The 22,006-nt window shown below is 52.0% G+C and overlaps 6 protein-coding genes across 6 annotated transcripts; 2 read left to right on the top strand and 4 right to left on the bottom strand.

Moving 5' to 3' along the window:
• Window positions 1-166: 166 nt before the first annotated feature.
• On the bottom strand, window positions 167-7,618 carry GT037_009038 (fungal specific transcription factor domain-containing protein; the record flags this gene model as incomplete). The annotated part of the gene is made up of 12 exons (XM_038934085.1): window positions 167-780; window positions 831-1,594; window positions 1,755-1,804; window positions 1,852-2,752; window positions 2,806-2,902; window positions 2,960-2,981; window positions 3,034-3,163; window positions 3,586-3,736; window positions 6,731-6,785; window positions 6,841-6,890; window positions 6,944-7,429; window positions 7,486-7,618. 12 exons carry the CDS (start codon window positions 7,616-7,618, stop codon window positions 167-169), a joined length of 3,453 nt encoding a protein of 1,150 aa, XP_038783430.1.
• Window positions 3,639-6,081, top strand: GT037_009039 (n-terminal fungal transcription regulatory domain-containing protein; the record flags this gene model as incomplete). The annotated part of the gene is made up of 6 exons (XM_038934086.1): window positions 3,639-3,701; window positions 3,781-4,473; window positions 4,531-4,850; window positions 4,909-5,038; window positions 5,152-5,369; window positions 5,421-6,081. The coding sequence occupies 6 exons, from the start codon at window positions 3,639-3,641 to the stop codon at window positions 6,079-6,081; spliced, it is 2,085 nt and encodes a 694-aa protein (XP_038783431.1).
• A 152-nt stretch (window positions 7,619-7,770) lies between the features above and the next one.
• On the top strand, window positions 7,771-10,363 carry GT037_009037 (sister chromatid cohesion protein eso1; the record flags this gene model as incomplete). The annotated part of the gene is made up of 2 exons (XM_038934084.1): window positions 7,771-7,800; window positions 8,201-10,363. 2 exons carry the CDS (start codon window positions 7,771-7,773, stop codon window positions 10,361-10,363), a joined length of 2,193 nt encoding a protein of 730 aa, XP_038783429.1.
• Window positions 10,364-10,572: 209 nt separating this feature from the next.
• On the bottom strand, window positions 10,573-12,412 carry GT037_009036 (uncharacterized protein; the record flags this gene model as incomplete). The annotated part of the gene is made up of 4 exons (XM_038934083.1): window positions 10,573-10,660; window positions 10,721-11,289; window positions 11,360-12,020; window positions 12,087-12,412. 4 exons carry the CDS (start codon window positions 12,410-12,412, stop codon window positions 10,573-10,575), a joined length of 1,644 nt encoding a protein of 547 aa, XP_038783428.1.
• Window positions 12,413-14,026: 1,614 nt separating this feature from the next.
• On the bottom strand, window positions 14,027-15,079 carry GT037_009035 (uncharacterized protein; the record flags this gene model as incomplete). The annotated part of the gene is made up of 5 exons (XM_038934082.1): window positions 14,027-14,100; window positions 14,152-14,198; window positions 14,253-14,791; window positions 14,848-14,892; window positions 14,951-15,079. The coding sequence occupies 5 exons, from the start codon at window positions 15,077-15,079 to the stop codon at window positions 14,027-14,029; spliced, it is 834 nt and encodes a 277-aa protein (XP_038783427.1).
• Window positions 15,080-18,248: 3,169 nt separating this feature from the next.
• GT037_009034 (uncharacterized protein) lies at window positions 18,249-21,723 on the bottom strand (the record flags this gene model as incomplete). The annotated part of the gene is made up of 2 exons (XM_038934081.1): window positions 18,249-20,869; window positions 21,414-21,723. The coding sequence occupies 2 exons, from the start codon at window positions 21,721-21,723 to the stop codon at window positions 18,249-18,251; spliced, it is 2,931 nt and encodes a 976-aa protein (XP_038783426.1).
• Between the last annotated feature and the right edge of the window lie 283 nt (window positions 21,724-22,006).

Here is a 22,006-nt window from a genome sequence, read left to right as displayed (position 1 = left end):
GGTGTATTTTTTCATGTTTTTCAAGCGTAAAGTGAGACTGCTGGTGCTGATTGATCAGCAATGCCGCTATCTATCTATTTATCGCTTGGGATGACCGCTATCAAGCGGCCCATGTCCGTATCTCTTTTACACTATGCTTCTGTACGTACGCAACGTACAACTCCAATTAGCTACCACCGTACCCTTGATAACCGCCTTGGTCCCCGCTCGGGCCTCGCTGCTGCCCTAGATCGGGATCCTCGAACGCCGCCGGGTCCCATTCCCATTGATCGAAAGTCGCCTCGTAAGGATTTCTATAGAACATATTAAGTGGCTGATCGAAATCCATTAAGTCAGCGTTGGAATCGTTCAAGTGTTCACTTCCGGAGACATTGTTGGAATAGAAGTTGCCTGTGTTGGATTGCGAGTAAAAGTCGTTGCTATTGAATGCATCAGTGGTCTGCCATACGACACCCGACTGTTGCAATGCAAGAGGTTGACTGTACCACTGATATTGCTGCTGCAACTCCAGGATCGTGTCTTGTGCCTGGCGTTGTTGTTGATGCTGATCAGTTGGCTGTGGCTGAGGTAGTTGCCGATGGGCCGCTTCTTGTTTGCTCTGCTTATTCAATACTCTAGCGACAACGTTGTATGCGCTCTCGCTGACTGCGTCGACCGATTTCATCGCACTCAGCCATCGTATAAGCTTGTCGATGCAGGATGTGACATGTGATTTTTCGACTGTCAAGTGGACACCGTCCAGCGACAGCTCAAGAAGTAGGACCGTAAGGGCTTGCATGACTACGCATGATGATTAGCCATGTCGATGACTATGGATCGGACAGACTTACTCATATGAACAGCACACCACCACGGACCGTTCTCGTAATACCACGCAGGGTTTGGGGGATCTGGCAATGTGGACGTAATATTCAGGGCTGCGCCTATGCAGGCCTCCGCAGTTTTCTGGTTGAATCGAATTGACTCTTCGCTCTGCCCCTTTATGCGCAAATCCAGCCGGCACAGACAGGGCCGAGTGATGCAGATCTTAGCGCTGTGGTAGTATAAATACAGTAGCAGCTGCTCTCGATTCAGATCGTACCCTGACGCATCGGCATTTGCTGCGGCTGGATCTCGAGACAGGGAACGCAAAGCCCAGGTTTCCAATTCGTCAGATAGCGAGGCGATCTCCTTCTGCGCAGCCTTCCAAGACTTGGCAGACTTCCGCGCGGAGTATAGACCAGACAGGATTTTGTCCATAAGAATGTCGAGCCTAATGTAGGCTACATCGAATGGATCCACACTTGCGTTGGGTGTGGTCCCACCAGCAGAAGATTCGGAGACTCGACTTCCTGTAGATGACATCGCATTTTCACGTAAAGGTGTCTCCATTTCAGTTCCTTTCGCGCCCGGTGGCGGTACTGTACAGTCTATGGCACTTACAGTGCGAGGACGTCCTGTTATCGAAGTAAGGACACATTCAATGGAGTAAAGCGACCACCAAAGCTGAGCTAGGGTCTTCCTCCTCTTAGGAGATATGGAAGGATCCTCGTGTCTCAGGTGCAGACCTGCAGCTTGTGCATGGCGGATAGCGATACCGATCATGTACCAAGCCCTGTAACCTCATCGTCAGCACGCACATATGTCGCATAGTTGACTGGGCTTTTATGCGCACCCTAAAGGTATTCGCTGTATGTTACGTCGTCGTTTTTGATTTCAAAACAGATCGAATACCTTGAGGGTGAGTTTCTCTGTGTGGTCGTAGTGAGACGTACCTGCTGACATGTCCAATCGTCAGATAGTACAGAGAGAGAAGTCCGAACGCCTGGACTGATATCAGAGTTACTCATTATGATCCCGAAAGGAGCCTACCTGTATCATTGTTTGATCTGGTTGCGCGACTAATGTGTTGAGGGACTGGAGCTGCAAAAGATGTACTGCTCTCCACATATACACTAAATGGTCGTGGTCGTCGGCCCGCCACTCTGCACCGACAAGGTGTGAGTAGCGTGCACCGATGGCGAAAACGAGGTTCATAACAGCTTTCCACTTTGGGCATACGGCCAATGTAGCACCTCGATCTCTCGTGAAAAACACGTGCAGCTGATGTTCGAAAATGTCATCTAGGATTGGGAATGGGCTACGTACGACCGCTTTATAGTAGTCGAAAAGACGATCGGCCGTATCAGCAAAAGGTATGACATGTGGGTCACCAATATCGATGTCGATGTTGGATTTGTCAAGATAGAAGTAGTAGCCAAGGAATTGGTCGTTGTCGGGGGATTGCCGGTTGTCGCCGTGCTCTTGACGCTCACGAAGTGCTTTAGCACGCTGATTGAAAGCATCTCCCTCGACCCCAGGCGGCCCATATGGCAAACCAGAGGACTCGCGTTCGGGATGTTCGATCTTGGTTTCAAGGGCTCGGAGCCATTGGACTTGCGAGTTGCGCCCCATGTAGCCCGTGTTGTCTGCGTCTTCGGTGCGCAAAATGTCCTCTTGGACAAAATCTAGGTCTTCGTTGGAGCCGACAGAAGCGGAGACATGAGCTTCTCCGCCCTCTGCAGAGATGGTACTTCGAGCGTCGCCATTGGCATGAGATGATGAAGCTCTCCTTGCCCGCTTACCACGTGATAGCGCAGGAGTTGGCGGAGGAGGAGGCGTGTCATCTTCGAAGGATGCCAATGTTTCCTCAATCTTCTTCTGGCTCGCCTCGTCGAGCTGGCCGCTGAGATCGAGCAAGAGCTCGGTCAATGCGTGCGATTTACGCTGCGCTCTTTTACTTGTCAGACAAAAAGGTAGAGCAGATTGGCAATGACATGGACAGACCCTTTGAGGCGGTCCTTGCGCTCTAGATCGTAGTGACAACTATGGTGGTGCTTGTCACAATTGTCACAACGCGGACGAGCACCAGAACATTTGATCTCTGGGTATGGTCAGCAAGCCGGAGCTGAGCGAGATATAGATAAGAGTTCAGGCCCACTTCGTTTGCGACACTGAGTGCACTAGCGGAAGTCAGTCCCGGCCCAATCGAAATAGTCAAAGGCTTTTACTTACGGCTTTGCTCACGACTTCGCTGCGGGCTCGAGGGGTTCGTGTGGACGGCGGGATCTGATAATTCTGGCCAGGTATTCTCGGGATAGCCACCTTTGGCACCCCGGACTTGGGGCCCTCGGGCGGATAGCGGCTGTGGTTCATTTCCTCTGCTTGCAGTTATGGTGTTGTTAGAGAGGAGATGCAGAGCACGTGCAAGACACCAACGTCGCGCACGGACACGGTATCAGCCTGATGGAACAAGAGAAGGACTAGGGAAATGTGTCGTGGTGACGGAACGCAGCATTGCAGTGCCAGACGTCTCTATGCGACGACATATATGGGACTGCTGAGTAGTTTCCGGGTCGAGGAAGGCGCTGATTAGGTGCGGTCCTTTAGGCCGTGGGCTACCCAGCGGCAAGATGGCGACGTCATGCTGAGTACAAGTAAGCAGGCTCGTAGGCGAGAGAATAGAACTCCGAGAGCGCTGGACCACACCACATATAGCAACAGATTGCAGAACGCAAAGCCACTCGTGTCTGGCAGGCGAGCCACTGTCCATGGATTGGAACTTACCCCTCCTCAGTCCTCGCAGCCAGCGCGCGGCCTTTCTTCGGCGGCGTCCTGCCATGAGCCTGCAGCATATTGTGGGCACAGGAGCTTGCGAAGCTTGTCACGGCCGCATCACAAAAGTAGGTAAGGCCTTTGCTGATCTTGCGCGAGCTACCTGATAAAACGTACTTGGACCTGCACATAATCTAACATGTTCAGTGTTCGACCGAACGTCCCCAATGCTCAGAGTGTCAGAAGCGACACACTCCATGCAACTACACTCAGCCTCCGGTCCGGCCCGTCGCTACCAGACGCAGACACCATGGCCAGGTGCATTCTACGGACGCCAGCCGTGCACACCAGCGCATCTTTGCCCACCTGCGCACCCAGCCCCGGCCTATCGCCCATGAGATACTTGGCCTACTTCGTCGCGGCACCGACGTGCATGCGGTTCTACGCTTCCTCGAGTATGGCAGCCTCCGCCTCCAGCTCATGCTGGTCCCGGATACGACTTACCAATTCACCCTGCCCTATCTTGCTGACATGATGCCACTGTTTGACAGCACAGACAACCCGTATCTGACCTCAAGGCTGTACAAAGCCCTGTCGCACGACACTGCCCACCACAGCACCGAAATCCAAGAGCATACATACCACGCCATCTACCACGTGCCCTATCCCGGCGCCCGCATATATGATCCTCGAATGTCCCCAGAGTCCCTGAAGCCCTCTAGATGGACACCGATCAGTCATGACGACGTCTTTCTTACCCGCCTTCTCGAGGACTATTTCCTGTACGAGTATCCTCTCTGGCCCTGCTTCCACAAAGATCACTTCCTCGACGACATGGCCACTGGAAGAAATGATTACTGTTCACCGCTTCTTGTCAATGCCATTCTCACCATAGCCTGCGTATGTTCCACCTTCGTCTCCTCTTTCTTCTTGACTGCGAGTTAACATGTGGAACAGCTCGGAGCGGGTTCGCTCAAGCAGAGATCTGAGTTCTGGAACCCCAACACCTACAGCTGTCGGTGCTTGGCTGAGACCAGACGACTGTGGGAGCTGCAAAAATCGCAGCAAGTGTATAACCTCACATCCGCCCAGGCAGCGACCATCCTAGGCCGAATTCATTTTGCCAATGGTATGGATGAGATGGGTTGGACGACATGGACATACGCGCTAGAGCTTGCAGATAGACTAGAGTTATTTGCTAAGGTCGCGGAATACAAAACCGAAAAGGATCGCGTTTCAAGGACCCTTACAGCATGGGGCATTTTTTCTCAGCAAGCGTATAGACTTACCCGACCCCTTTTCTTCCCCTCGTGATGTTCTCTGATAAAGGTTCAGGTTCTCTTGCTTTTACCTCATGAAGCCCCCACTGTCCCGAATCCCGCCTGAGGATGGCTTGCCCGACTATCGAGACGCACAGAATTTCTTTGGCGAAATTTGGGTCAAATACCCTCTTGTAACACATCTGGTATGTCGTAATCTCCAAAGGAGCTAGTTTCCCTTGAGTTGTACTCATCACTTGAAGTTTACCCTGAAGATATACCCCATGTTGCCCTTTCAGTCCTGTTAACGAACTACTAGACCCCCATCTGTCTGGGTCAGACTTTCCTGGCGCTCATCAAGCTGAGATGCATCATGAATAACATAGCTGGAAAGGCTCTTTCAGAAGGCGAAGGACAGAACCATCTCAGCCTTCAGCAGGCCGGCCGTTATCACACCATGCTGGTCCAATGGTTCTGTGATCTGCCAGAGCCGCTGCAGTCTCACAATATTGCCATGCCATCACAAATTCTCCTACAGTAAGATTTGACTTCTCTTGCACGGGAGAATAACTAACCTTTGTGTCACAGTATGCAGTTTCATAACCTTGTAAATTTGACTTTTCAGCCGTTCCTGCAGCACGGGACCCCTCTCGACCAAACGCACAATAGAGGAGCATTCGAGATTGATGCCAGTTTCAGCCCAGCACGGTTGTATGCCGCCTCCAAAGCGAGTCTTCAAACGCTTTTTCACATGTTTTACCACCGCCACGGCTTCGAAGCATATTATATCTTTCTACTCCCAATCCTCGTTCAGCTGGGCTTTGACTCGATAGAGCGCCTGCGTACTCCGGAGGCGCAGCAAGAGTATTTTCCGCCCATAATGAAAGCCACCAGAGCCACACTCATATTGTGCGCTAAGGGCTTGCGCGATCAAGGCCGAAACTTTTTTCTATCCGAACTCGTATTCCACATCCTACAAGATAAGATGAACCCTATTGATGTGAAGTTGCTCAAGGACTGGGCACGCATCGAGGGCGAAAACAAGAGGGAAAAGTCGGTGCTAGAGCACGTGCATAGCGAGTACCCTGTGAATGTGAAGTCAATTATCTCTGATCCTACTGACCGACGTCTCAATGGGCTGTTGCAGTCCATGGGTGACCTCAAGCTCCCTAACGACACCGCCGAACCAACTCCGCAAGACAGAACATCGAGGACGTGGCGAAGCATCGTATTCCCACCGCTCAGATAAGATTAGATAGCATACATAATCAGCATCAAATACAGTACACAATATACTATTCATAATGCCAGTTATGACTTTGGCTGTCAGTGTCTTGGTACGCCAATACGCTCTTGTTGTATCTGCTCATTGCCACACGTTCGAGAACCGCTTGAACTTTGTTCTTAACCCGAGAAATCCACTTCCTGGTTAGCAGTCATCATGGGCGGCCTTGCCCGCGACTGGTCTTTTAGATTATCGTGGCAAACTCTTACATGCACTCTGCACGCAGCCGGATCGAACACCGGAGCCAACAGTATGTTCGTATACGCAAGTACAAAACCGGTATCCGTCACAAAACCTTTGCTCCGCTGTTCAACCCTATCTTGTTAATTCGAATCGAGAGAATTGTAGCGAACTGCAGTCTCAAAATAGCTGTATAGGCGTATCGATGATATCTCTGCATGTGCAGCGCAAGAGCCCAACTCTCCGTAGGAAAGGGTCTGGAGACTGGCTATTTCCGGATGCGAATCCGGGTTCTATTATATACGTCGCAATCACAGGGTGTCGCAAGCGAGCCATGTCTGTAATGAAGGTTTGATTCAGCACTATCTTCAATCTTGCGGGCATCTCCCTTCCCCCTATTGGCTTTTCTTCTTCATTGCCAATTTTCTTTCACGCTTGTCAGCTATTCGTTGAAATATGCTGCCATCGTATACTGCACGAATATCCTCCTTGTCGTTGTTAGTATCGAGATCAAACCAATAGATGATCCGATGTGTTACATACCTTCATCATCCGACCGTCTTCAGGCCAAAGCGTGATGTACGTTGCAGTCCCTATCCAAGGTTAACATTTTCTCTCACGCCGCTCAAGAACGGACAAAGCTTACATTCGAAGATGAAGCCGCACATTCCGATCGGATCATTGATATTCCTCTGCCCCTTCAACACATTGACCAAGTCTCCCACGGTCAAATAGTCTCGCCCATCGGCATATTTGGTAAAAATTTCTTCGAACTTCGAAGGGATGAACCTTCCTTCTGCATCGTAGGTGCCCGTATCACTGCCGTGTCTCGCTCTATGCACATTGTGCAAGAACAGACGGAAGAAAGGATCCGGAAGCCATCCTGAACACGTGGGATACGAAAAGTTGATATGGATGACCAAGACGGCGAAAGCCGAGAAGAAAAGCCCGCAGCCTAGGCGGTAGAAACCGACGAAAGTGTCTTGTGGCCAGAGAATACCATCATGATCTCGGTCGAAGAAGTCGCAGTGTTGTTGCAGGACTGTTTGATGCGAATGCTTCTTTGCCCAGTCGTCTTGCGTACTGCCTTCAGGCGATTCTTCCGACGGGGCGAGATTTGCGCGCGCAACCGCTATTTGCAATTAGTACAATGGCGTAGTAGCAATAGCGCAACACGCTTATTCGTACCTGCGTGTTGTAGACGAGAGTTTTTGCTACTGATATATGGCTTCCTTTCTTCGGTGATGGGTACGTTGTGGATCGAGTAGACAGGTACCCTGTCGTCTTCCCCACATTCCGCATGTCCATTGATTTGGTCCATTTTTGCAATCATAACGGCAACTTTTTTGGTGGTGAATTAGAGGAGTTCTCAAGAGACAAAAGACAGCAAGATCAAAAGAAATGCCCTAGCTGTTCGCCCTTTTGCTGCCACGAAGACTGAGCCGCATGTTCCTATTGGATCAAGGGCTCACCATGACGTCAATGACTCTGGAAACAGTCTTGGTATGGCAGTGCAACATGTCAAAAGCGTCTCGCAGGATTGTGGGTTATGTTCAGAAACATCAAGTCTTCACTGTCGTCAGTGTGATGTGTGCATCGTAGCAATGAAAGCACGCGTGTGCGTACATGCTACTCGTTGTTTTGCGGCTATCCTTCGAGATGCAGTTCCGCGGCCAATCATTGGAATCCAACCCTGTTCCTCAACCGCGCCCTGGCTTGATCTTCAGGCACCGTTTGATTAACACAGTGAGTCCGATTCGGCTAGCGCGATGTCGCGGATGAATGACGCGCATGCACGGGACCGCGGGAACACGCGCCTTCTGGATGTCGCGTCTGCATCGCATTCCTCTATTCAGGATGCACATTGCCCTTGTCAAAGATTGCCTCATTCATCTGATGTGAGTCGTCATCCGCCATGTCGTCACCATCGCCCGACTTCCTTTCGTCGCAATTCTCGATAACCTCGCCGCGTCGCATACCCAAGTCCGCGTTTACGTACAAGCAGCTGCACCAGCTCAAGACGTACAACCCGCAGACACCCCTCCGCGTCATCGCGCACGTCGACCTCGATGCCTTCTACGCGCAATGCGAAACCGTCCGCCTTGGCATCGATCCCTCCAAGCCCCTCGCAGTCCAGCAATGGCAGGGCCTTATAGCAATCAACTACCCCGCACGCGCATTTGGACTAAGCCGACATGTCACTTCGACGGAAGCGTTGAAGCAATGCCCCGACCTGATACTACAACATGTCGCGACATGGAAGGAGGGCGACGAGAAATGGGCATACCATGAAAATAGCTTCAAGGACATGGCAACGCACAAGGTCAGCCTGGACCCGTATCGCATGGAGAGTCGCAAGATCTTGAAATGCATAAAGGATGCTTTACCAGAAAAGGAACAACGCGTAGAGAAAGCAAGTATCGACGAGGTCTTCATGGATCTGAGTGCCCAAGTGTACACGATATTGCTGGAGAGATATCCTGAATTGAGAGGACCCCCGCCATACGATGACTCGTCAGAACGACTGCCCAAAGTACCTACAACCGTCTTGGATTGGGCGGCTGACGCGCTTGTTGAGACAGGTGAAGAAGACGGAGAAGATAGGGATCCAGATTGGGATGACGTGTGCATGGTCATCGCATCCGAGATTGTACGAGATGTGAGGAAACAGATCAAACAAACACTGGGTTATACGTGCTCTGGGGGAGTCGCAAGGAACAAGATGCTGTCAAAACTAGGATCAGGGTATAAGAAACCGAATCAACAGACTGTTATCCGGAACCGCGCTATCGAGCACTTTCTTTCCGATATAAAGTTTACCAAAATCCGAATGCTAGGAGGTAAACTAGGAGATGAGGTCGTCGCAATGTTTGGTACGGATAAAGTCAAGGACCTTGTGCAACAGCCAATGGATCAATTGAAGAAGCTAGGTGATGACACAGGCAGTTGGATATACTCCATCATTAGAGGTGAAGATAATAGCGAGGTCAATCCGCGTACTCAGATCAAAAGCATGCTTTCGGCAAAATCCTTCAGACCCGCTATCAACTCATTCGAGCAGGGCGTGAGGTGGCTGCGCATCTTCGTGGCCGACATATTCTCACGATGCGTAGAAGAGGGTGTGCTGGAGAACAAGAGAAGACCCAAGAGCATCAACCTGCACCACCGCCAAGGTGCGCAAACGCGGAGTCGACAAGCACCGATACCCCAGGGCAAACCACTATCAGAAACCATACTATTCGATCTCGCCAAAAATCTATTGGCTCAAGTAGTCGTTGATGGGAGAGCCTGGCCATGTGCTAATCTCTCCTTGAGCGTCGGAGGCTTCGAAGATGGTATCACGAACAACAAAGGCATCGGTGGTTTTCTAGTTCGGGGTGAGGAAGCAAAGGCCATGATGTCGACTGGTAGAGCTATGACTGGTGGAGGCGAACCTCCAGCAAAGCGAAGAAGGACAAAAGGAAATATTGCCAACTTCTTCGGCCCAAGGGACGAGAAGAAGAAAGATTTTGATGAAGCGAGGGCAGTCCTTTGGAAAGCACATAGCGAGTCCACGCGAGATGGAAGTGGGGACGAGGCAGAAGAGACAGGGGAAGATCACGATCCATCCCGCGCACAACGAAGTCATGAATTAGACCGACCTTCAACACCGACGCTGGAGCGCCAAAGCTCGGATATGGATCTTTATGCCCTAGGAACACCGCCCTCAGCTCAACCTCAGCCTGCTTCTCCCTCTCCTCCACCGCCACCACAGAACCACGACCCGGTAACACCAGTCCCTCGTTCCAGACCTATAGCCCAGCAAAAATCTATCGACAACTATTTCTGTTCTCGTTGTAATCTCCACCTTCCGCTGGCGGACAAGCCCGAACATGAAGACTACCACTTTGCGCTCGATCTGTCAAAGGAGATGCGGCATGAAGAGAGAAATCTCCCTACGCTCTCTGCAAGAAAAGGTGTGGGCGGATCGAAGCCTTCCAGAGGGCGGGGACGACCACCGGGAAGTGGAAGAGGAGAAGCGATTGAGAAGGGCCAGGCGAAGCTAGCTTTTGGGAAAGGAAGTTGATAGTTGTGGGTGTTTATGATACGTCAACGTTTATGATGATACCTACTATTTGAGCATCAATGTTTCATACGTCGAGAACTTGTACATAATTCTGCCGTCATCCAGCTTAAAGAGACGTCGTTGACACATGCGCATCATATGAGTGGTCATATGCTACTACATTTACTGACCAAATGAGCACGCTTATATTGGTCATTCGACTGGATTGACTACACAACCTCAAAGTTCAGCCTTACCCACGGCATCTCCTCGCTCCCTTCTGGCATCCTATACGTGAAGTTCCAAAACTCAAAGTCGCTGTGTTAGGTTAGCATATAGCCTTCTCTCTGTGTGGACGGTAGTCCTGATAGAACTTACTTGATAACCTCACCAGCTCCGCCAAACAGCCCATTGAATGTAACATCGGGTTCTAGATCCACAGATCCGGTAACATTGACTTGAACACCCTCTACATCCGCCCAACCTGCCACATCCCTCTTACCATCCCAGCCGTTCGTTCCCACCAAGAATGAAAACGCACTTGATGCATTCCCCACCGGATACTCAAGTTGCAAGCTTCCCTCTTCAACCGCCACATCCAAAGCCAAACTCTGAGCATACAAACTCATCCAGCCCACACTACCGTCCTGCCTCTTCCACTGCACGACTGCTGGATTGAAAGAGTTCTGGTTTTTAGCCGGGCCACCGACGACAGTTTCGTTGAAGGATTCAGCACCGATGGTCAGATCAGGGGAGAGGTAAGCCGTGATATTTCGCGGCTCATAGTCGTACGGTGGAGAGAATGCGGAGGTCCTAACAGTATGTGTGCCTGGAAACTTGGACAGAGATGAGAGCGTGGCGTTTGGAACTAGCGTGTTATGGTAGGGCGCCAGAATAGCAATTAGGGGGCCAATCGCGAAGTCATCCTTATGGCCCATGGCGTACGGCTAGAAGGGTGTTAGGAGATACGGTAGAAGGAAAATAGAAATGGAAATGGAAATGATGCTTCATGCATACCTTCTTGTTAATAGGTGCCATCTCCTTGCCCACAAGCGTCCACATTTGCAGCGCTAAGATACTCAGATACTTGTTCATGTCGAACCCATATGCGCGATCCCACGGCCCAGCCACGTTCTTCATGTCCGCATGATACAATTCTCCCAGTACGGACCAGGTATCGCGAAGCATTCTTGGTCCATACTCGCCCATCAGACTGTCGTTTGGCATATACTTCGCCCAAAGCGTAAGCGCAAACAGCGAAACACCAGCGTAGGTTCCAGAATTGAACTCGGAAAGTGTGTTGTCTCGGACAAACAGGTCGATAATTTCTTTCGCGTAGTTCTCGCCTGCGATCGTCATATTGGAGTCGTTGGCGCGGCGACCGACGTAGCCAGAGACGAAGGCGCGCATGATGGAGGGGTTGCTGTAAGCCGGGTACAGATTATCGTCGTCGACGCCGCCAACGCGGTAACTGTCTCCGATGGTGGTGTTGAACAAGCTTTCCATCATGTAGTCTTGGACATCTTGGGGGAGTAGATGAGAAAATTCCTCTAGCATGACGACGAAAGTCGTGCCAATGAAGCCGCGCCAGTTGGGATCCCACGAGTTGTAGATCTCAGCTGGGTATTGTTCTGTACCTACGGCTGGCTCCTCTGGATATTTTTGGTAGTCGCCAAACCTTCAGTTATGTTAGCAACGGCATCTAGAAGAGGAGCTGGATGATCTCTTTTGCTGCAAAACTCACCATTGTTGACTTTCGTTTTTGAATTGCCCTCCGATGACATTCTTCACGATCCGTACTGCCTGCTCAACGTCATCGGCTTCGTTGCGCGCCAACAAGCCAGCTGCATACCAAACGCTCGCTCTGGTCTCGTGTGTCAGAGCAGCAGCATCCAAGCTGAACAGATATGCTCTTTCATTATCGTAATACATGTCCATCCAATCCATCGACTCATGTAACAGGCCCGTCGCATACGTTTCCGTATCATTGCGTAGGACTAGACTACCACGAGCAAATGCATGTTCAGCCAGGAGCGCCGAAGCCACCCAGAGCCTTGAGATTCCAATCATGCTGGATGTCGCGAAGAGCAGAAGGTAGAGAGTTTGGCACGCGACATGACGCTGGCCATGATGCAGCTGCAGTGATTGCGGGCCAAGCGTAGCATTACGGTAGTTTCTCCGCTGTGTTTACATGAAAGCCGAGGGCTTCGGCATATGCTACTGCGAGATAACGGTGACTTCGGCCTTGTTGTTCTATCGCGGTTGTGTTAGGGCCGGATAATTGTGTTGCTAGCGGGGGAAACTGCGGGATTCAGATGCCAATGTGGAAGGCGAGGCTATGACTCGTGGTCACAGATGTGGCCACAGATGTGACAAAACAGCATGACTAACCAAGCTTTCAAGTCGCGGTCGCTGCCGCGATGTGGCTTGCACAGCTCGTTCTAACGAGTAGATTAAACGGTTCCGTGTCTCCTAGATTGCGCGACTAGCTTTCAGAGATCTAACCATGTGGTAACAGAAGGGCCGAGCCGCTTCACCTGCTGAACGTGATGAATCGTAACACCCTGCGAGGCTGCACGACTGCCTTTGACTCTAGACGTGACGAGGCTTCATGAGCCCGCGCAAGTCATAGGTTTTCGACCACGGCCTTGTGTTTCAGAAGATACGAACATGACCATCAGCCTGAGCATATGCGCTAACTCACGTGAGTACAGACAGACTTGAGCAGACTTCACTTGTAACACACTGCATAACATCGACAGGCACAGTCCGGCTGTCGGCATGAGATCTGCAACAGTCATGTGGGAATAAACAGGAAATGGCGCAAGAGGATTGCCGTAGCGTACTGATGATCGTGTCGATCGGCGGGTAGAGGCTGAACGAGAGATCATCACGGCAAATGCAAGTCATTGTGGCGTTGGGCATGTTGTAACAAGCAAGCTGAGAATCAATTCGAAGAAGCCTGGACACAATGAGCGACAGTGGTGGCTTCACCGCGAGGCTAGAGATAGCACATCGAAGAAGACGAAACTGAAGCGTTAGTGTATTGAGTGGGACCGAGAAGCGTCTGGTCGCAACCCGGTACGTGATCAAAATCGCATAGGCGAACACAGTGATGTTTCCTTCTACGCATGCTGTGCATGCGCAGATAACCGTTCATTCGTAAACATCGACTTCGTGGAGCAACGTCCGTGTCGTAGGTATATACATAGCAAGAAAAGCAGAATCCGGAAATTGATGCATTTGCATGATAGTGATAGCCAGAAGCGGAATGAATGTCCCGATAGAGGCTATAAGATCCATGGCAATAATTGGTTCCGCATCCCGCAGAGCAAAGATCCAGTCGTATGAGGAGAATGAGAAATGAAACCCAATTTCCCAATTAACGTACATAACATCAGACACAAAAGGAAAACCGGAAAGTAAATGTTCCTTTGGGCTGCTCAACCGGGCTGGAAGAGGTATAGGTCCATGGCTTGAGATCCTAAGGAAACAAATGTCTATCCGGATGCTTTTGGTAATGGCAAACTCCTTACGGTACCCGGATGGTAGAAGATGGATCCATTAAAAAATTAGGCTGGCCAGACTCCAGAGCACCATCCAGTAGCTTGGAAAGAAAGGGTATCTCCGGGCGCGATATATCGACGCAGGAACAATAACAAGGCCGTAAGACGGAGATGTACTCTATCTCGTACTGTACCTAGAGGTGCCGGACTGTGGATTGCGCGATGATTGTGGCTGTTGCGATAAGGGATATTCTACACAAGACATGTCAGTTGTGGAGTAGCGCAACGACCCAAATCACTTACGACGACCATCCGAGGCAATGTAGTAGCCAGGAGCGGCTGCTGCGGCACTAACTGGGGCTTAGCGATAGACCAAATAGGGTTCGTCATAGTAACCAAAATACCTTGGATTAGAGTATGGAGTCGTCTGGGTAGCCGGCTGGCGTCCATATGGGTCTGGAGTCTGCGCTGGGTAAGAGGAATAAGCAGATTGCGCAGGGTAATCTCTTCCACTGGGCTGCTGGTAAGATGAGTATGGATCCGCTGGCTGAGTCCTGGGTGCAGCAGAAGCAGGTGAAGTCTGGTATCCTGGATGCGAGCTTCCATACACGGATGTGGGAGTCGTGGTGTAATGGGGATCACTGCTACCATAGCCTGAAGACGCATACGTCGTCGCTCTAGACGACGTTGACGACTGGCGAGGAGGCTGATCATAGGGATCCGCCGCCGCATGAGACGAGCCGTGTTCGTACGGTTTCGTCGGACCCCAATGCTGACGAGCAGCATGTGTACGGGAATCCTGATAAGCCACTAATGAAGCGTTAGGGCCCCCTGGTTTAGTAGTGCGCACTTGAGGACTATGGCTACCTCCACGTCCAATTTCGCCTGGCTGGCGTTCCTGTTGCCAACGTTGTGAATCCATTTTCAAATCCTGTATCATTTGCTAGGGAGAAGGGTTAGCCTTGTGCGCGACCACGGTCCGATGGCGACTCAACATACCGATGTAAGAGTTCGATAAGCGGTTATCCAGTAGCCTGGCTGGCCCTATGTGAGAGTTAGTCTTCCGTAGAGGTGGCGTTGAACATAGAAAATAAGTGCGGACCTGGTACTCTCCGGTGCCTGTGCCAGGCCTGACGAGCGCATCTGGGCCCAAGTAGCGCTGGATGTCGGCCGTGATGACTTCTCTCGCGATTCCATCGCCAGGCACAAACCACTGATTTGCGCGCGACATGGTTACTGAGAGGCGTGTGGAAAGGGGACGAAAAGAAAGATGACAGTGATGTCAATGCCAGAAATGGGGCCAAGCTATGGGAGCTAAGATGGAGGGGCTCTAGGCACCAAGGTTACGGGCAAAACAGGTGGGTGTCCGAGGTCTATGGTGTCCAGAGAGATTCCAGAAGAGAGATGTTCAGAGACGCAGGACGCAGAAGCGGGGTTTTGACCAATATACCGGCTCCTTGGGGGGTCTGGCCTGTGACAAGTGGACCTTGACGGCGTGGCTGAATGCAGCTTCCTGGTGGGGGCGATCACAGCAGGTACTCGGAAGTAGAGGGGACTACGCTCGAAGCAATATGCACACTCTGACAGGCAATGCTCAGGGTACGGGCGACGGGAAGAGTACTTGTTGAAGTGCTCGTTATGGATGTGTCTCGTTCAGAGCCGCAACTGAAGAAGAATGGCTTGCAGTGGGTGCGGGGTGTGATTGGCCGATGGCGCGACTGGCGGTAGATGCAAGACGCAGGTCAAGCGGTTGGGCAGCACACTGGCGGCAGGCTTGTGACGCTGGTTTGGCGGGATAGAGGAAGGCCGGTTTCGTCGAGATGCGATGGGAAAGCAGCAAGAGGAAGAGAAAAGAAGACGAAAAGAGCGGCGTACCGTCGGCAGCCGATCTAATTATTCGGATGGGCCAAACGTCTCCATAGCTCGAGCTTCTGGTGCGATTCGCACAGTGTGGAGACGACCTGGGCAGCCCTCAGGTGGCGTCGCTTGGGCATCAACTGCGAAGATGCCCGAGACCAGCCTGACCCTTCTCAGCTCTAGCACCTGTGGTGCAAACGGGCATCGTCGCTTGTCAGCACGCTGATTATTCTTTACGGAACGCGATTTTGCTCGTGATTGGGCGAATTAAAGACAAAAGGGCAGCGCCCAGGTGTTTTCAAGGTTCGCCCGTGGTGGAGAGACTTTCGGGGCTAGCCGCTGGCATTTTTACAGACATTTCTTACCTGCCCGCCGGTGAGCCCTGCATCATCTCACCCCAACAACAACCAAGACTTGTCCCTGGTCCTTCGCTTCGGCCAGCTGTGACGTTGTGAGGCCACAGCCTGACGCATTGCTTCGGTCCAGACAGGCTTCACCGACTCGATGCCGCCGTGGTGCAAACCACACCCGCCAGTCCCGGGCACCGCCAACTCATGAGAGCGGCCGAGCCCAGCGTGCACGATGCGACCGCCCACACACATCTCTCTGCACATCCTTCTTCACAGCATCATCGCCTTCGCACACTGAACTATGTACAGGCCCTATCCTCGAGCTTGCAGAAACTTCAAACGTAGTCGCCTATAGGAAGTCTTCCCTCTACCGCACACTAACGATCCATTCCTCGTGCTTCCTCGTCGTGGCTGGTTCTCATTAGTCGAAAATCCAGACCTACCGCTCCAGCACAATCTTCGTCAGGCACCCATCAGGTCCGCGGTCCGCCAGCACGGCACGTGTTTTCGTGTCACCACATTGCTGCGACGTACAATGATGCGCAGCCCTTGATCACACGCAGCCTGTCGTGCTGCCCAAGCCAGGACACACCCGATTCTGCAGCGCTCATCGCGACCGAACTCTATATCTTCATTGCCGTCGACCGTCTCTGTCATTTCCATAAGTTGCCGTCAGAGTAAACTTTAAACTTGGCGGCATTTGTAGTCGTGGTCGAGAACTTCAGGCGAAAAGAGAAGGAGCTTTGGGTCAGGCGGTAACCCCATCTCCCACGATCGTCATAGCCTCAGACACTCCTCACAAAGGGTTTCATCTGAACATTTCTTTTTGCTTGTTGACATTCCCCATGTGGAACCAGGTACCCGCACCTTCTTTTCTTCTCCGTTGCATCCGCATCCGTCAGGGTGCCCGACCCACCAGTTGAGCCCCGATGCCATCGTGGCATCCCAGCCACCTGGGGTACCATACCTCACAACTTCAAACAGCACTTCTCTTGTCGTCCCCAAAAATGACAGAGCATCCCAGTCCGGCCATCTCGGACCCAAGGATGCATTCTGCCGCTGCTTGGCCGTGCAGTTGACATTGACCTTGGGCGCTGATGCTTCCGCTCTTGTCGCGAGCGGCCCGAATGGTCCCGGGAACTGCTCTCGAAGATATGGGCGCGTGGGGGTGGTCGTGTCTACGGTCGTTCTACGCATCGAATACGCCTCTGTCGACTTCCACGTGTTACATTAATGGCAGCGAAGGGTATAGTGATTGCCATGTAGTATAGCGCAGGTACAATACCAATATCAATATCAAATCCACACCTATAGAACCGCGCATCACGCGATTCCCGCGACACCGCTAGGATACCTCCGGGTCAACGACGATCTCACTCTGTTCAGGTGACCGATTACGAATATCAAAGGCTCATTCGAACGCTATAACACTGCCTGATACAATGCCGCGGTATTGGGCTCTGATGGATGGAACAAGCAACCGTGTCTCCTTCCAGCCTCGGGCACTCTTCCTAAATAAATGCATCGTGTTCACTGTCCTCCAGTAATGGCTTGCGGAGGTCATTGTCTTCAAGGCTTCCAGAGACGCGTAATCAGGCTTCGCATGGAGATCAGCTTGGACATTCCCGTTGGGCGTAAAGGTCTTTCATAGATGTCTAACGTGCTATCTGAAGTCGTAATCGTATCGTATCTCTCGTCTCGAGGCCAACTGCCGACAGCTCAACCAAGCCTTCAATAGATTTGATAAACAGATCATGATCCGTATCAGGAAGTTACATGTCCACAATCGTTGGCGACTCGCGGCTCGCCATAAGAAGACAAAATCAAGGGGTATCTGGGGGGTATAAGGTGTACATCTCGCTGAAACGACAGGCCAAGGCCTAAACAAAACGCCGTCGTAGATGCCGTGTCCCAGCATAGGTATCATAAGAAAGAAGAAATGGGTATTTTGTTCTGGGTCATGCAATTTCGTGAAGCGATTAAAAGGTGAGAGAAGCAGAAGAGTAAACGTCGTCATAGGTGAACAGTTTAAATGAATCGTGGTAGGTGCCGAGACGTGATTTTGCCGCAACGTCGTAAATGTCGTTAGAAGATGTGTAAGGCCAATCAAGGTTCGTGGCGTGTTCAGCAGTGTCGTCAATGTGCGTTGTAGGAGCAAGTCGTTATGGGAAGTGTGCGCAGTGACCGGCAGGCTCAATACATGGGCTCGTTGACAATTCCAACCCAATCTTCGAGGAATGACATGGCCACAGACATGCGTTGCGCAATCTGCTCCGACACCCATGAATTGCCAATGTTCATGCCGATGGGAATGTCACCAAAGAGGTCACGACCATTGCCGTGAGCACCACTGCGGCTAGCCACGTTACCATGGCCACCACCGAAACCGACTCCGTTCGCGTTCTTCCAGGTAGCTAGCTCGGCTTGGAGAATGAGTGACCAGACTGCGAAAAGCACAGTGGACAAAATGGGAATCCAGCCTGCGAATCGAGCCCTTTTAGCCCGCGGAGCCATGACAAGGGTTGTCTTGCCTATTACACGTTCTTCGGCAGGGTCATTGTTTGTATGCGCCTGAGCTTCGGTCATAGTATTGGGACGCTCTGGTTCGGGCTCGGGAAGAGTCTGCTCGACAGGTTTGATTTCGCGAGTGACCATAACGGGAGTGATATGGTTGTTGGGCTTGGCAGTCGTAATCTGGGTGCTCGGTTCGATTGGGGTCGTTGCGAGAGCCGTGTGAGTCAGGAGCTGGCTCGTGAGCGCAGGTGCGTCGGTCTGGGCGGGCGATTCGGTGGTTGTGGGCGCATCGGTCTGGGTGGAGAAGTTGTTGGTAGTAACAGGCGCGTCGGTTTGGGTAGAAAATTCAGCGCTGGTGATCTGACGGGCAATCGGACGCGTGCTAGCAGCTTCAGTCACGTCCACAGTGAGCAGTGGAAGGCTAGGCTCTTTCGGCGCAAAGTCGGCAATCTCGTGTCTGGAAATTGTGGAGGCAACAGACGCAGGCCGTTTGGGCGCGAAGCTCGCAACGTCGTACACGTCGTCGAAAGCGAGGGTATCGCGAGCTGGCTCAATGGGCTCAGTACTGACTGATTTCTGTTCATGCAGGCGCAGAAGCGTACCAGCGGGCTGTTTGGGCGCATAGCTAGCGATGTCATGGACATCAACCATGGAGAGATGAGCGCGAGGGGGCTCGATAGGCTCGGTGCTTGCTGCGTTCTGAAGGGAGTAATCCAGAGGCACACCAGCAGGCTGGTCAGGCGCATAGCTCGCGATATGATTAACATCGACAATGGAGAGGGGAACGCGAGCAGGCTCGACAGGCTCAGTGCTGGCCACGTTCTGGAGGGAGTAGTTCAAAGGCGCAATAGCAGGCTGGTCAGGCGCAAAGCTGACAATATCTTGCACGTCGCATAAGGAGAGTTCAACACGAGGCGGCTCGATAGGCGAAGTGCTCAAGGTCGTGTAGAATCCGGTTGTTTGTTCGGGCACCCTCACGGCTTTAGGCGCGGTGCTGGCGGCCTCGCTGACGTCGATGGTGGACGGCGGCACTGGCATTGGATCGCGGGGTTCCACACTGGCGGCATTGCTTACAGCAATGGCGTGTATGGACGTCTTGACAGCCACGGGCTCAGTGCTGCCAGCCTTGTTGACAACGATAGAGCATGGCGGTGCGGGGGCTGGGTTGCGAGGCTCCACGCTGGCGGCCTGGCTTATATCAATCTGGCTCTCAGGTACACGTGCAGCAACAGGCGTGACACTGGCAGCTACGTACACGGCAGAGAGTGACTGTATCTCAAGCTCGTATTCGCTGGGCTCGCAGTCGATAAAGTCGCTCTCGTCGAGCATCAGGCTAGAAAATTCATCTTCGAGTGTGCCTCCCAAGCTGCCGATATGCCTTTGGTCGTCGACTGGAGAGGCAGCGGCCGTTCGAGCAGCTTCGTCGGCGTGGTGAAGGGTGCGCTGCTGCTCCTTCTGAAGCAAGCCCTCCAAGTGACTAATACGCTCATCTTTGACAATGATAGTCCTGGAGTCCTGCTCCTGTATGGCGTGGAGTCCAGCGATGTCGTTCTCGAGCTCGGCGACCAGGTTGGAGTCCTCGTGTTCTTGTATAGCCGCCTCCAGATCCGCGATCCGTTTCTGGTCCGTTGACCATTGATCCTGCAGATCGTCGAACTCCAACTTTTTCTCTAGGAGTTTGACGCGTATGTCATCGAGCTCGCCGAGCTTGTCGTTGTAATTGGCATAAAGCTGTTGGTAATCGGCGAAGAGATTGGCGTTTTGGTTGTCTTTGTCTTTGAGGGCAGCTTCCTTGAGCGCGAGGTCGTGGTCGAGCTTGACATTGCGCGCCTCGAGAGTCTTGATGGTGCTCTGCTCTTCCACGAGTGTCTCTTCGCTCTTCTTGAGCGCGTATTCCGTGTCTTCTCGTTCGCGCTTGAGTTTTTCGAACTCGTTCTTGTAGCGGGCGTTCTCATCTTTGAGTTTGTCGTTCTTCTGCTCCAGATTCCCAGCTCGATCGTACTCTTCGTTGAGCTGCTGCTGGAGAGCGGCACAGCGCTCCCTGAGAACCTGCTCTGATTGATTACTCGCAGTTTCTCCCCTCTCAGACATGTTGTTGCTCACCTGCTCCACCCGTCGCGACAAATCAGACTCTTTAAGCGTGGGTACTTGCTTTGTTGTCGCAAACGCCAAGTCACCGCTTCCGGCACTAGCGCCATCCCCAGCCTCCGGCCCTGCGAGAAGACACGCTCCTTTTGGCGCCAGCGCCAGACGTCGACCGCTCAGCGGGCAAAGTGTCGTAGGGTCTTTCAATGCCGAAGCTATGAAACTTGGCGCTAGCGCTAAAGACCATTTTTGGGAGCATTTTGAAAGTGCCTTTGTGATTGGGTTAGAGGAGCGAAGATTAGATGTGAGTAAAGAATTTGATGAGAAAGAGAGAGACGGAAGCAAAGCTGCAGACAGAACCTTTCTCCTGGTGTATGGGGATCGATGGCTACACTCAACCACAAATTGGTTTTACAAGACATTCTGGCATGGTGCAGTCCTCAGAATGACTCTCCAACTTCTATTCTAATGCTTCAGGTTCCTAGTCGTCAGCAAACAATATTTTCGTCGCTCGGAAAAGGGAACATGGCTGTATCGCACTCCTCCAGCCTCCCATCTTCTTCGACAGCTGCTGCCATTGCTCCGGATTGTATCTGGCCATCGGACAGACTAGATCGCCATCAAAGTGCCTTTCCTCACACCTCCAACACTTCGGAGGCCGTCCAGCGTGCTTTCCACGTCTCTTTACTTTGACTACTTTTCCTTCTAGTCGTTTCGAATTGCGGGTCATTCCTGTTTGATATATCAAGCGTCCCCTACTGTCGCCCACCGCAGGGTCTTTCAGTGGTCTAAGCGGTGCCTGGAACTGCCATCCGTGCTGCTTGTCGAGATCTCTCTTCCATAGCTTCCCCACATACTCCATGTCTGTTTGTATGAGGAGCGACACACAGCAGAAGTCGCCAATGCGACGATGTAGCATCGTGATGGAGTCGCTCTCAAACTGTGACATGCGTATACCCAGTGATTTCTCTCGTCGCTGTCTCAGCTCACACTCTACCGCTTTGGTCTGAGCAGCCAGTTTCTTTCCCTTCTTCCCCGGTCGCTTGACCATGTCGCTCAGCTCCGTCATATCGAAGGCTTTGTAGAGTATGTTTTGACGAAGCTCTGTAGGGAGACCAAGAAGACTGGCTTCTGGATAGTGACGTTTGAAGCGGCCTGTCGGAGCTGTGATCCAAGGATAGATCCATAGCCGCGTTGCGCAATCTCGTGCGATCTGATGCCTTGCTGACTTCCGGAGTGTCCTCCATTCGAATGCGTCGTTTATGCGGAACCTTTGTCTAGACATCTCGTGACGGCGCTTTTGCCTTTCGCGTTTGCAAGCATTTTTGCTTTTGGCCATCGTGTAACTGCCT

The sequence above is a fragment of the Alternaria burnsii genome, assembly GCF_013036055.1.
Source record: "Alternaria burnsii strain CBS107.38 chromosome Unknown 697, whole genome shotgun sequence".
NCBI lineage: Eukaryota > Fungi > Ascomycota > Dothideomycetes > Pleosporales > Pleosporaceae > Alternaria > Alternaria burnsii.
Note: the sequence above shows the minus strand (reverse complement) of the source record. Positions and strands in the feature narration are given on the sequence as shown.